This window comes from Schistocerca nitens, chromosome 2, assembly GCF_023898315.1.
Source record: "Schistocerca nitens isolate TAMUIC-IGC-003100 chromosome 2, iqSchNite1.1, whole genome shotgun sequence".
Taxonomy (NCBI): Eukaryota; Metazoa; Arthropoda; class Insecta; order Orthoptera; family Acrididae; genus Schistocerca; species Schistocerca nitens.
This window is the reverse complement of record NC_064615.1, coordinates 731,308,644-731,323,827: the sequence shown is the minus strand read 5'-3', so window position 1 is coordinate 731,323,827 and position 15,184 is coordinate 731,308,644. Positions and strand designations below refer to the sequence as shown.

Below are 15,184 nucleotides of genomic sequence, written 5' to 3'. Positions count from 1 at the left end.
TGCAGGACGCATATCCTGCAAAACACCTCTATTTGGATTTAAATCATTTTCCAGTTGGCTAGCAGTGTCATTACCATTGTGGGCGGGCATAGGGTTCAAGCGCCGTCCCCGACCATGACGGTGCTTGTCCGAGGCTTCTTTAGTTCTGTCCTGAACCAAGTAATCACACTAAAAGGGGGGTTAGCCCTATTAGTGGTTTGTTCTTTTCGTCGCCTTTTACGACTGGCAGAACATACCGGAGGCCTATTCTTTTCCCGGGCCTCCACGGGGTTTATTATTATTATTATTATTATTATTATTATTATTATTATTATTATTAGTGGCTATGGACACACAAAACATTAACAGCCCGAAGCCTTCTGAATTTTGCCATTTCAAGAGTAAAGAGTGCAACAATCAAGTGATTTAAGTCGTCGTCGTCGTCGTCGTCGTCATCGTCATCGTCATCGTCGTCGTCGTCGTCTTCAGTCCTGAGACTGGTTTGATGCAGCTCTCCATGCTACTCTATCCTGTGCAAGCTTCATCTCCCAGTACCTACTGCAACCTACATCCTTCTGAATCTGCTTAGTGTATTGATCTCTTGGTCTCCCTCTACGATTTTTACCCTCCACACTGCCCTCCAATGCTAAATTTGTGATCCCTTGATGCCTCAAAACATGTCCTACCAACCGATCCCTTCTTCTAGTCAAGTTGTGCCACAAACTTCTCTTCTCCCCAATCCTATTCAATACCTCCTCATTAGTTACATGATCTACCCACCTTATCTTCAGCATTCTTCTGTAGCACCACATTTCGAAAGCTTCTATTCTCTTCTTGTCTAAACTATTTATCGTCCATGTTTCACTTCCATACCTGGCTACACTCCATACAAATACTTCCAGAAAAGACTTCCTGACACTTAAATCTATACTCTATCAGTTATTTTGCTCCCCAAATAGCAAAACTCCTTTACTACTTTGAGTGTCTCATTTCCTAATCTAATTCCCTCAGCATCACCCGACTTAATTCGACTACTTTCCATTATCCAAGTTTTGCTTTTCTTGATGTTCATCTTATATCCTCCTTTCAAGACACTGTCCATTCCGTTCAGCTGCTCTTCCAGGTCCTTACAGAATTACAATGTCATCAGTGAACCTCAAAGTTTTTCTCTCTTCTCCATGGATTTTAATACCTACACCGAATTTTTCTTTTGTTTCCTTCACTGCTTGCTCATTATACAGATTGAATAACATCGGGGATAGGCTACAACCCTGTCTCACTCCCTTCCCAACCACTGCTTCCCTTTCATGCACCTTGACTCTTGTAACTGCCACCTGGTTTCTGTACAAATTGTAAATAGCCTTTCGCTCCCTGTATTTTACTCCTGCCACCTTCAGAATTTGAAAGAGAGTATTCCAGTCAACATTGTCAAAAGCTTTCTCTAAGTCTACAAATGCTAGAAACGTAGGTTTGCCTTTTCTTAATCTAGCTTCTAAAATAAGTCGTAGGGTCAGTATTGCCTCACGTGTCCCCGTATTTCTACGGAATCCAAACTGATCTTCCCCAAGATCGGCTTCTACCAGTTTTTCCATTCGTCTATAAAGAATTCGTGTTAGTATTTTGCAGCTGTGATTTATTAAACGGATATTTCGGTAATTTTCACATCTGTCAACACCTGCTTTCTTTGGGATTGTAATTATTATATTCTTCTTGAAGTCTGAGGGTATTTCGCCTATCTCATACATCTTGCTCACCACATGGTGGAGTTTTGAGAGGATTGGCTCTCCCAAGGCTGTCAGTAATTCTAATGAAATGTTATGTACTCCCGGGGCCTTGATTTAAGTATAGTGCAAAAATTTGAAATTTGTCGATTTTAAATGGGGTTACAGTGTGCCAGCAAGTGGCATAATGGAGAGGAGTAATGAAAGGCAAGTACTTTTTGTATCAAGTGTCCAACCTCACTGTGGAGAGCTAGCTTTCTTATTTGAGAACAAGTTGTGTGTTGCACTTGCGACGCACCTTTCAAATTCCTCCTCCACTTATTCTCACGAACACACACACACACACACACACACAAACACACACACACACACACACACACACACACACACACACTAAAGTTGGTGATAATGTGGGGGAGGGGTACTAGCTACTGTGTAATTGCACTCAGGGATAACGGTCTAAGGAAGGTTGGAAACCACTGTTCTAAGCCAATCAAAAGATAAGGTCATTTGTGTCATTTTGATACTGGAAAACTCACTCACCCACATGATTAGGGTACTTTCCACTGACCAGAATCAGAAAATCAGCAAGAAGCAAGGTTTCACAGTGTAAGTGAAGAAAAAAATCTTGAACTTGTTAAATTGTAATTTGATCACACGAAAATATTTGTTTGTCACTTGAACACATACTGCATTTGTTAAATCTTCTTTCTTGACATATATAAACTGAAGTTCCCTGTTCGTTTCTTTTTGTATGTCCTGGCTAGTCCGAGGAACTACTGTAGATATTTTGATACGAGCTTGGAATTCTCTGGACCAAAAATGTTGCCAGTCCTAATATCAACAAAATGCAAAAATGGTTGAGATTCTCAGTTCCCAGGATGGACAAGCTGTATAAACACCCATAATTAAGTTTGTACAGAACCCTCAGTGCATGAGTCCTACTCACACTTGGCCTTTTATTATGATATAGTTTTGACATAACTACAAGCCTATGCAAGTAGGTTCAGTATGTATTAAAAGTAGATAATCCACAACCAGATTGCACTGAAAAGAAGAAACAATGTTGTTGTTTGAAAACAGTAAGAGAAATGCATATCTCCACTATGTTGAATAACTACAGTGCTGAAGTGACTTAAATTCATCAAAAAATTACTCTTATAAATGTGATAATAGGCAGGAAGATTAAGATTTAATTACCTAAGGGTATGAAGGATATTTGCTGTACCATTTGTGAAGTATCCCTTTAGGAATTTGTTTTAGTCAATCTGCTACTGGCTGGACTAATGAGTTATTTGAACTGTTGTTGTTCTAAACAAGTTCTACAGCTTAACTACTGTACCAACTTACTTGATAATACATAGTGGCCTGAAACAATTAGCATTTGTGAGAAATGTGAATGATGCCTCAAAATGCACATATGTGAATCCTATTTGAGTCAATTGATGTTTCAAAGTACTGCACTGAAAAGGTGTTTGAATGTTGTGCAGGTGTGGTTAAGTTTAGTGGAGCTAAACTTCTTACTGTTTTTATTTATAGATCCCCAGACTCCGATTTCACAACATTTTTGCTAAAGCTAGAGGAGGTTCTTGGTTCACTTTATAGGAAATACAAAAAGTTAGTTATATGTGGTGACTTCAATATTAATTGTATAAGTGATTGTGCAAGGAAAAGGATGCTGGTAGACCTCCTTAATTCATATAATCTTATGCAAACCGTATTCCTTCCAACGAGAGTGCAAGGGAACAGTAGAACAACCATAGACAATATTTTTGTTCATTCGTCATTATTAGAAGGGCATTCTGTTAGCAAAAAGGTGAATGGCCTTTCAGATCACGATGCACAAATTTTAAGTCTAAAAGATTTTTGTGCTGCAACACATGTTAAATATAGTTACCAACTTTTTAGGAAAGCTGATCCAGTTGCTGTACAGACTTTTGTAAACCTTATCAAGGAACAAGAGTGGCAAGATGTTTATAGTGCTGATACAGTAGACGATAAATATAATGCTTTCCTCAAGACTTTTCTCATGCTCTTTGAAAGTTGCTTTCCGTTAGAACGTTTCTGAATATAGCAGGTGAACTAAATAGAAACCTAGTCCGAACAGGGAATCATATAGTGCTCTTAGAAAAAAGTGTTCCGAGACTGTTACCTGAAATGCTCCTCCATGATACTGACAAGAGGGAGATTGAGTTAATAATTAAATCACTAAAGACCAAGAACACTCATGGATATGACGGGGTATCTAGCAGAATACTGAAGTATTGTTCCACGTATGTTAGCTCAGTACTTAGCCATATCTGTAACTTTTCCTTTAGGAGTGGTCGGTTTCCTGACCGATTAAAGTACTTGGTAGTGAAGCCACTTTATAAAAAGGGAGACAGGGATAATGTTGACAATTATAGACCTATTTCTATGCCATCGGTGTTTGCTAAAGTTATCGAGAAGGTTGTATATACAAGGTTACTGCAGCATTTAAATTCACATAATTTGCTGTCAAATGTACAGTTTGGCTTTAGAAATGGCTTAACAACTGAAAATGCTATAGTCTCTTTTCTCTGTGAGGTTTTGGACGGATTAAATAAAAGGTTGCGAACGTTAGGTGTTTTCTTTGATTTAACGAGGGCTTTTGACTGTGTTGACCACAAAATATTACTGCAGAAGTTGGAACATTATGGAGTAAGGGGAGTAGCTTACAATTGGTTCGCCTCCTACTTTAAGAACAGAAAGCAGAAGGTAATCCTCCGCAATATTGAGAGTGGTAATGATGTTCAGTCCCAATGGGGCACTGTTAAATGGGGCGTTCCCCAAGGGTCGGTGCTGGGGCCACTGCTGTTTCTTATTTATATAAATGATATGCCTTCTAGTATTACAGGTGATTTAAAAATATTTCTGTTTGCTGATGACACCACCTTGGTAGTGAAGGATCTTGTGTGTAATATTGAAACATTATCAAATAATGTAGTTCATGATATAAGTTTGTGGCTTTTGGAAAATAATTTGATGCTAAATCACAGTAAGACTCAGTTTTTACAGTTTCTAACTCACAATTCAACAAGAACTGACATTTTAATCAGACAGAATGGGCATATTATAAGCGAGACGGAACAGTTCAAGTTCCTAGGCGTATGGATAGATAGTAAGTTGTTGTGGAAAGCCCATGTTCAGGATCTTGTTCAGAAACTAAATGCCGCTTTATTTACCATTAGAACAGTATCTGAAATAAGTGACATTTCAACACGAAAAGTAGTATACTTCGCATATTTTCATGCGCTTATGTCATATGGTATTATTTTTTGGGGTAATTCTTCTGATTCAAAAAGGGTATTTTTGGCTCAAAAAACGGGCTGTTCGAGCTATGTATGGTGTAAGTTCGAAAACCTCTTGTCGACCCCTATTCAATAGTCTGGGAATTTTGACATTGCCCTCACAGTATGTATTTTCTTTAATGTCGTTTGTTGTTAGCAATATTAGCTTATTCCCAAGAGTTAGCAGCTTTCACTCAGTTAATACTAGGCAGAAATCCAATCTGCATGTGGAATGCACTTCCTTGACTCTTGTGCAGAAAGGAGTGCAGTATTCTGCTGCATCCATTTTCAATAAGCTACCACAAGAACTCAAAAACCTTAGCAGTAGCCCAAACACTTTTAAGTCTAAACTGAAGAGTTTCCTCATTGCTCACTCCTCCTATTCTGTCGAGGAGCTCCTGGAAGAGCTAAAAAATTAAGCAAATTCCAGTGTTACATTCTTGATTTTCTTTATTTAAACTAATGACTTGTCGCCTGAATGTGTTTCTTATATTTCATTTCATTCTGTTTCTACAATCGTGTTATAATTTCATGTATTGACTCGTTCCATGACCATGGAGACTTCTCCTAAATGTGGTCCCACGGAACAATAAATAAAAAAAAAAAAATAAATAAGAAATGCTATTTCATAGTGTATACCGTCCAAATGAATTTTTATATCAGAAATAGTCTGAAATAGCTTTGTTTCAGATGGAAAGGGGGGGGGGGAGAGAAGAAGAAGAAGAAGAAGAAGAAGAAGAAGAAGAAGAAGAAATGATTGTACATCATCTTGCGAAGCTCATTTCGAAAAGAGAACATGTGTAAGAATATGTTTGCAGAATAATGAGTGCACCTACATATTAACATAGCAATGAATCAGCACGAATGCAAGTCATACTCTGGTTTCACGTCAAACAGTGGGTGGCTGAATGGTCTCTTACAAGACAAACACTGCTTATGGCAACACAGGACTCAGTCTTGGAATGTAACACGATGTAACATCTTTGAACAAAGAAGAAGTCTGTGTTATGCAAAATTGAGGACACTATGAAGTGGTAGTTACAACAGCAGTGCATTTTTAACTATGTTTGCATTGGATACCAATAGATGCCACACCTGAATTACATTGTTTATGGCACTGCCAACCTTAGAAAGCAATTGCATGGTAGCCGGCACTGTATGCTTTGTGCAGTGCACTTTGCACTGTGTACAGCTGGTTTTCTTTTTGTATTTTGAAATGAGCAAGGAGGTTATCCCTGTCTACCACAGGGTTCAAGTACAACTCTCACAACACCAGGAGAGACCAGAATCTAATGCCAGTTCAGCTTTCACAGTAACACAACATGAGCATCTTGTGGCTGACCTACAAGGTGCTTGAAGTTTTCATTTGTTTATGATTGCAGCTGTCTGCTATACTTACTGTAGAGTCCTCTGTTCATATTACAGGGTCAAGAGTTACTTTTGGTTCAACTTCCACTTTAAATATTTTGGGCTCTATCTGTGTGCTGTCAAGTATGGGCTGCATGGCCCACTAAAATGAATTGCAATATGCCAATAGGGGTTTATTTGTTACAAATACGGAATTGGTGTTCTGCAGATTCCACATTTATTGAACTGGGTTAGAAAAGTAACACTTAAAAATCACCTTAAATCAGAGAAGCACTGGTCACCACCAAGAAAATGCTGTTGCTTCTCAACTGATATAATCATCTGCTAAAAGCTTAACAGAGTCTTACGGAGTAAACAAGCACAGAATATTATGGAAAAACTGTTCAAAGTTTTTGGAGAACAAAGTTTTTTGCTCAAATAGGTCTTTTTATGAAGCATGAAAACTACTGGTTCTATTTATTATTATTATTATTATTATTATTATTATTATTAAGCTCTACAAGAAATTATTAGTTGAGCATGAGGACTTCTTGTACATATCATCAAAAAACTTAGCTACCGTTTTTTTTTACTGGATTTCTATCTTTTGCAGAAAAATTTCTTCCACATATTGTTAGGAAGTATTGTTCCAGGCCTGCAGAAGATTTTTGGACTGAAGGCAGATTTTGTTACAGAAATCATAGCAAACCCTGAAAATAAAGTGTTACAAACTAAATCTAGCCGAAGTGTGCTCGGTAATTACACTAACACTGCCAAATTTGTAGATTTACTGACTGTGCAAAACTAGATTTTGAGTGATGGTGTATCCACATTTCAATCAAAATGACAAAATTACTCTCACTGATTGTCTTATAAATGATAGTTCCGTGCAAATTACATGAAAAACAGCAATCAGAACCTGTACCTGTCACATACCACAAATTAAGTGAGTATAGAACATTACCTCTGCATTGCTGTAGGAATGATGTCCTTTAGTTGTAGCCTCCTGCACAAGGGATTTCCCTCTGCATCCATAAGGAAGCTGTTGAGTTTGCTGTCTTTCCGCCGCCTTTCCTTCAACGATTCAAGGGCAATTTGTTGCCGAGCACAAAACTTTGCCACAGCTCTCTGGAAGTTCTCCCCCGAAGGGCCATCAAACTGTATTGAAATTTTAAATTGTATACTTGACACATATTTATGACATATATTTCTCATGCCTTAAGATATCGAAAATAACACACAGAAAATGCTGAAAAAGTCCACATCAAAAGTGTGAGCTATTACCATACTAAGAAGAAGATCCGCCAACTCTCCAACAACTGGGCTCTCAGAACGTTTTCTTTTCATACCATTGTTGAATTGACTATGGATTTCTAGCACCTCTTCCAAATTTGAAAATAGAAGTTGTATTTGGTCAGGTGGGAGAATTTGATTTTCAAGCATAGGACGAAAAAATACTTGATTTAGCACCTTTAAATTTCTAACATGAGATCTTTCTGTATGGAACAGCTCTGAAAAAGAAAGAAAAAAAACAATAGAAGGTTAACAACACTAAATACAAAATTAACAGATACATATTGGCTTCTGCAACATACCAAAGAAATGTTGAAGTCTATAAAGAGGAACCTACTGTACTGCAGCACCTATCAAGTAAAACTATCTTCTCACAGTAAGGAAGTAATACTTCTCAGAATATCACACCCAACAAGATAAGGGACTGTGTTGTTATCAAACCAAGATTTATATTGTGAAAATATCAGTCCAAGTGCAAAGACGTCTAATGTTCCAATTCTTGAAGACTAAGGACAAATCATATTTATAACATTTTGTGTCCATTAATTCTTACGGATGTACATAGCTAAAGGAGGTCTTAAAATCTACAGGCAAGTAACTGTTAACTCTTAAGAATCAGCTTCATGGAAGTATGGCTCTTCATAAATTATTTATCATTTAGGTATTAAACATTACCCAGCCTTGTAATTAAAGTAGTGATTTTAATAATAAATTCACACAGAAAGTATCAGACGTAGAGAAACAGCATACCGATTTTGTCCTATTTATAAAAAAGGTAGCAGCATTGTTATTGTTCATTGTGGATATAATTCGACTAGCTACCGTCACTGAAAAAATGATGATTTATCAATTGAGAAATGGTTGACACAGTATACAATAATTTTCATTTCATCTAGACACAATGACAACATACTTTTACTCTGGAGCAGTTTTTAACCATACATTGGACCCCTTCAGAAACCGATGTTTCTGGTCAATGTATGGCCAAATCTGGTCATGCTCTGAACTTTGTTACTTGTAGAATTAAAAAGCTACAATTACTATTTCAAAGAGCATACATAAAGAAGCTACCTTTTGGAAATTTTATAATCCACAAAAGATCTGTTTACAGAATTATTCTGTCAAATTAGACTAAGGCAACAACCAAGTAAGACTGCAGCTGTGTGTCACACCTGTGTTGCATGACCAATTTTGGCGCAACATTTTGTCTATTTGTTGTATTAGTTCCTTATTGTAGTCTTCTTCATTTTTTGCAGCGCTATGGTGAAATGGAAATATACCTATCAATTGCACTATAACAACTGACATCACAGGGCACATTCATTTACATTATTGAGAAAAAGAATCTTTTACATTGAAGTCATTAAATCAATTGACAAAAGGAAGGATTTCAAAATCTTAGTTTCAATGTTGATTTCTGGGTTCCAGTGCCATCAATCTGTTGGCACTTAAATCGAGTGTAAGAACTGCAACGTAGATATTGTATTTTAATATGGAAGACTAACTGCTATATGTAACACATGAAACATTTATCATCATCTAAATTTCCAGCTGACATGGAAATTTCCTATTCCACTAAGCCACGTAGGGATTTGCATCCCTTTTGAATATCTACAGGGCTGATAACTGGCACTCCAGGTAACCATAACAGACATTTTGCCATGCTGGTATTAACAGAGTTTGCCATTATAATTCTACATTTGAAACAAGAACCTAGGACCATGAACAAAGACTTTCATGGATCTGTGGTTGTAAGAGTTGATAGCCTAGTTTGAAGATGCAGCCGAGTGTGTTTTAGTACTGCCTCTGCCGAAAGTATTTTCCCTTCCATATTTGCAAAAACTTTTATCTTCCAAATATGCTTTTCCCACAATAATTAAATGATCTTCAAAATCTTAATTTGGAGTACAGGTAACAGTTTTATCCAGAGACTAGAACTGTTTGTTGAAACTGGTGTATTTTTGCTTGACAGCACATTTGCAACCATAGTCCTTTATGAGGGGAAATGAACTGCCATTTTATGATTATACACAATTTTTGTTCTTGAGAAGAAGAGTGAAATTCCAATTTCAACATGCAATAACTGACAGTTACCAATATTATTAAAATCCTCTGATCAATGACTTTTTGACTGAATCAGGGAAAATGTCAAATTTCGCAACTGTTTTAAAAACTGCCAATTTCAGTGCACACAGATGATTTCAGATTAGTTTTCATGTTCTCATTTACATGAAATTTTCCTGCCCTAGCCCACTTCACTAAAAACTCAGTTCTGTTACTGTATTGCGAGTACAGCGACTTGGCCATGACAGCAACTCGTTCACATTTTTTTGGACAAAAAAGGGGCTGCACTGTCACAATAAAAACGTATGTTATGAAACAAACAAGAATAACCTTTACACAACAACAAAGAAAATTGATTTTAAGAAATGGCATTGAATTTCATGGAAATCCTGGATTATGAAAAAAAAAAAAAAAAAAAAAAAAAAAAAAAAAAAAAAAAAAAAAAAAAAAAAGGGAAAGAATGTGAAACCTCATTCTTCACTGCCTACTTTTTAAAGGGCTAATCACAACAGTAGGATTAATGGAAGCCTCTGAACAAAGAAAATGCTTGAACTGCAGTAGTAAAGAACTGCCACTCTTACCATTTATAACCTCTTGTCTTTTCTTCTCCCTTGGTGAAAGGTTTTGCAGCACTTCTTCCTCAACTCCTTGCATCCAATCAGGGGGATCAGGTTCTGCTTCCAGGTCGCTATCCAGGGGAGCAGAGCTGCCACTGTCCGAACAAGGTGCAGGTGGAGTCAGAGTCAGAGTATCGCTCGCCTGACCACCGGACACTGCCTCCAGCGAGTTGCTCGGGCTGTCCAGACTCCTGCACACGTCCATACGTTCCAATATGCTGCACAGAATGGAAGCCATACCACCACCGTATTAAATGCTGAACAACAGTTTATTTGGCCATGAATAAGGAAACTGATGGTAAGGTTGCAAGTATAGAATTTACCAACACCATGTAAGGGAAGAAAGCACACACAAGCACACCGCCAAATTATTTTCCACCACATTGTCATTGCATGTATATAATTACGTTTTCCCTCAGAACTAAAGCTACTAAATTTATGTAACATCCAATAAATACAGTGACTGTATGGGGGCAAGTGCATGACTTTGCAACAGTAGTTACATAGTGTCACAGTTTAAAGCGTATGTAGTACTTATGTGCAAGTGTTCCTCAAGAATGTTAACTTTCTTCTCCCATTCAGCAAGGAGAATTTATTTAGGTACTATGAGCTCATTAAGCAGGAGTAGCTTTTCCTAACGCAAACTAATTTCACTAGTTGTAACAGATTTGCTTGGTTTTTACTTACTTCACCAATCTACAAGAAAATAGTAATCATAATAAGTGAAATGCAATGAAACACTAAAACTGTTCAGCAAGACTAATATCACCAACGAAAACTCTCAAAATTTGAGTATAAGGAGCTGTCTCTGCAAACCTAGCAGCACTCTGTTATTACATGAGGTAAAATTGTATATCAGCATCAGAGTTGTACAAAGGATTCTAGCGTTACCACACCATCTATGAAGAACAAGGAAAAAATACTTGTTATTAAAAAAGAAGCTGAAAGTATAGAGGAATGCCATACCAGTAGAAAATGGTGTTGCATTATGGCACAGAGGGAAGCTATATTGCAAGAAAATACTTTTTAGGAGGTACACAAATTTCTGTCCTTAGTAGGATATGGCACTAAGAACCATATACTATAATTCTAGCCAATTAACATTAAGAACGTTGCTACACGAAAAGAATCAAAAATGGCCATTCTACATAGCAATAAAATTAGTAAGCCTGTTTACACCCCATAAAGTACACAACTATTCACAGTTTACATGAATGATAATGATTTAGCATAGGCCAACAAGGCTGAAACTAATATCCATTTTAGAAGCTTTTATGAGCAGCTTTAAAAAACAAAAAATTCCATGTTTCATCATGGTTCTACGTTAAAATTTGTACATAAAATTAAGTTTCTTTTACCAAGTAGGGGTGCTTATTCAAACATTCTTATTACAGACATAACTACTTCCACCAATACACTTTCCCACTCCACATACAGGTATGGAACATTACACAGTAAGCAAAGTGTGTAAATACAGAAAGCTGTGATACATACCTTGTTGAAAGACTGGAATTTGAGGAACTTCCCGAGTTATTGTACGAAAGACCCTGACTTTCAACCTCCACATCACTGAAAATGATAGAAAAACATTTATATGAGAACAGGCACAGCAGCAGTTGAAGGGCTATGATTATTAAATCTGTTACACACAGCAGGAAGTATTTCACTTCCTTACATTTTATGGAGGAATAAATTCATAATGACAGTCTAAGTGTTTGTTTACGCGGAATTTTAGGATTATATATCTAAAAACAAAAATGATGTGACTTACCAAACGAAAGCGCTGGCAGGTCGATAGACACACAAACAAACACAAACATACACGCAAAATTCTAGCTTTCGCAACCAACGGTTGCTTCGTCAGGAAAGAGGGAAGGAGAGGGAAAGACGAAAGGATGTGGGTTTTAAGGGAGAGGGTAAGGATTCATTCCAATCCCGGGAGCGGAAAGACTTACCTTAGGGGGAAAAAAGGACGGGTACATACTCGCGCGCGCGCGCGCGCGCACACACATCCATCCACACATATACATACACAAGCAGACATATTCAAAGGCAAGAGTTTGTAGCCCAAACTCTTTGCCTTTGAATATGTCTGTGTGTGTGTGTGTGTGTGTGTGTGTGTGTGTGTGTGTGTGTGTGTGTGCGCGCGCGCGCGCGCGCGCGCGCGCGCGCCTGCCTGCCTGCGTGCGTATACCCGTCCTTCTTTCCCCTAAGGTAAGTCTTTCCGCTCTCGGGATTGGAATGACTCCTTACGCTCTCCCTTAAAACCCACATCCTTTCGTCTTTCCCTCTCCTTCCCTCTTTCCTGACGAAGCAACCGTTGATTGCGAAAGATAGAATTTTGCGTGTATGTTTGTGTTTGTTTGTGTGTCTATCGACCTGCCAACGCTTTCGTTTGGTAAGTCACATCATCTTTGTTTTTAGATATATTTTTCCCACGTGGAATGTTTCCCTCTATTATATTCATATCATGAATTTTAGGATTAGATACACTGTGTGATCAAAAGTATTTGGACACCCCCAAAAACATACTTTTTCGTATAAGGTGCATTTTTCTGCCACCTACTGCCAGATACTCCATATCAGCAACCTTAGTAGTCATTAGACATTATGAGAGAGCAGAATGGGGCACTCAGCGGAACTCGCGGACTTCAAATGTGGCCAGGTGATTGGGTGTCACTTGTGTAATATGTCTGTACACGAGATTTCCACACTCCTATATATCCACTGCTTCCGATGTGATAGTGAAGTTGGAATGTGAAGGGGCACATGCAGCACAAAGGTGTACAAACCGACCTTGTCTGCTGAGTGACAGACTGCCAACCATTGGAGACGGTCGTAATATGTAATAGGCGAACATCTACCCAGACCGTCACACAGGAATTCCAAACTACATTAGGATCCACTACAAGTATTGTGACAGTTAGGCAGGAGGTGAGAAAACTTTGATTTCGAGATTGAGCAGCTGTTCATAAGCTACACAACACACCGGTAAATGCCAAACAACCCTCGCTTGGTGTAAGAAACGTGAACAATGGACGATTGAACAATGGAAAAATGTTGTGTGGAGTGAAGAATCACGGTATACGATGTGGCGATCAGATAGCAGTGTATGGGTATGGCGATTGCCTAGTGAACGTCATCTGCCAGTGTGTGTAATGCCAACAGTGATATTCAGAGGGGGTGGTGTTATAGTGTGGTCGTGTTTTTCAAGGGGAGGGCTTGCACCCATTGTTGTTTTGCATAGCACTATCACAGCACAGGCCTACATTGATGTTTCAAGCACCTTCTTGCTTCCTACTGTTGCAGAGCAATTCGGCGATGGTGATTGCATCTTTCAACTCGATTGGGCACCAGTTCATAATGCTTGGCCTGTGGCGGAGAGGTTACACAACAATAACATCCCTGTAATGAACTGGCCTGCACAGAGTCCTAACCTGAAACCTATAGAACACCTTTGGGATGGTTTGAAACACCGATTTCATGCCAGGCCTCACCAACCGACATCAATACCTCTCCTCAGTGCAGCACTCGCTGAAGAATGGGTTGCCATGTCCCAAGAAACCTTCCAGCACATGACTGAACATATGCTGTGACAGAGGAAGCTGTCATCAAGGGTAACGGTGGGCCAACACCGTATTTGATTCAGTCGTTAGCGATAGAGGGTGCCACGATCTTTTAAGTCATTTTCATCCATGTGTCCGGATACTTTTAATCACATAATGTATGTCTGATTTTATCTAGAAAAATAAAGGAAGAGTGAATACCACGGAGTAAGTGTAGCTACTTAACTGATGTAATAGGGTGAACAAAAGAACCAAACAAAATCTATGAAATTCTGAGTCATTAAAGTGGACACATTTGTAAGTTTCGATTAGACTCCTTTTTACTTTTGTATTTTTAAGTTCAACTGTTGGATGGTCTCACAAAACCAGCTGTGTTTGTAAAAAAAATTCTCTCATTAAGGAGAGATTTATTTATTCATTTATTTGTTTATACTATAAGAAGCCACAGAAAATTTAATGTGACTTGTCTTATCACAGCTTCAAGTTCAGCACTAACACAGCATCTTGCTCAGTATCAAAGAGGAGACGTGGTGGTGGTTGTGGTAATCGTGATCAACTTCATAGGGGGGGGAGAAGCACCTCTCTGTAAGGATTACTGTATTAACCAATAATTCAAGAAATTCTCTTTATTTGTGAAGAACCCCAGGGAAAAACACTGTATTATGTTAACAAGTTATTTCTTAATATGAGTTCTGACATTTATCTGCCACAATATACTGAGTGCTACCCCAATTTTGACAAAATAGGGCAGTCAGTTTGCTGTGGTACTGAGGAATGAACCACATCACTGATCGCCTGGAGCAATTTAAGCAATGTAAATCAAACCCTACATCACAGTGGGTGGGCCAGGATTACTGATGGATAGTGCCTGGCATGTGTTCAAAATTTAACATGAGAAGCCAGATATGATATCCCGATAATGCAACTGAAATAAGACATTTTATGTGAAGTAAACAGCAGATTAGTAATAAACCAATCAGCACTGTATATCAAAGATTACTGTAATTTCAACATAAATTGCACATGGGATGCCACTGTGGAATTTATCTCTAGAATGGACGTCTTGTCACAATCCTCTAGCTGTATTTACAATTTCTTTGATAAACAAGCACAGGATTTTAGGTATCAATCAAACTTGAGGGAGTAGAAAAAACAATCTTTGTCGTCTTCTTCCATCCAAAGTGAAGGATTGAACGTCAACTTATAATGTGTTGTTATTCGAAAGATTTGGAAAGTAATTGGCCGGGTATATTTGAGAGGAAGCATCCTGGCGTTTGCTTTTAGTGGTA

General features: G+C 38.2%; 1 protein-coding gene across 6 annotated transcripts in view; it reads right to left on the bottom strand.

Annotated features, from left to right (window-relative positions):
• LOC126236933 (rho guanine nucleotide exchange factor 11-like) overlaps positions 1-15,184 on the bottom strand; it is a 550,831-nt gene that overhangs the window by 214,872 nt on the left and 320,775 nt on the right. For 5 of the 6 annotated variants that reach the window (XM_049946613.1, XM_049946616.1, XM_049946615.1 and 2 more), the window contains exons 5-8: positions 11,824-11,898; positions 10,294-10,547; positions 7,640-7,866; positions 7,320-7,513 (exon numbers count right to left, since the gene is read on the bottom strand). In XM_049946613.1, the coding sequence (XP_049802570.1) occupies positions 7,320-7,513; positions 7,640-7,866; positions 10,294-10,547; positions 11,824-11,898 (750 nt within the window). The remainder of the gene's footprint in view (positions 1-7,319; positions 7,514-7,639; positions 7,867-10,293; positions 10,548-11,823; positions 11,899-15,184) is intronic. The other variant, XM_049946614.1, reaches the window with a different exon arrangement.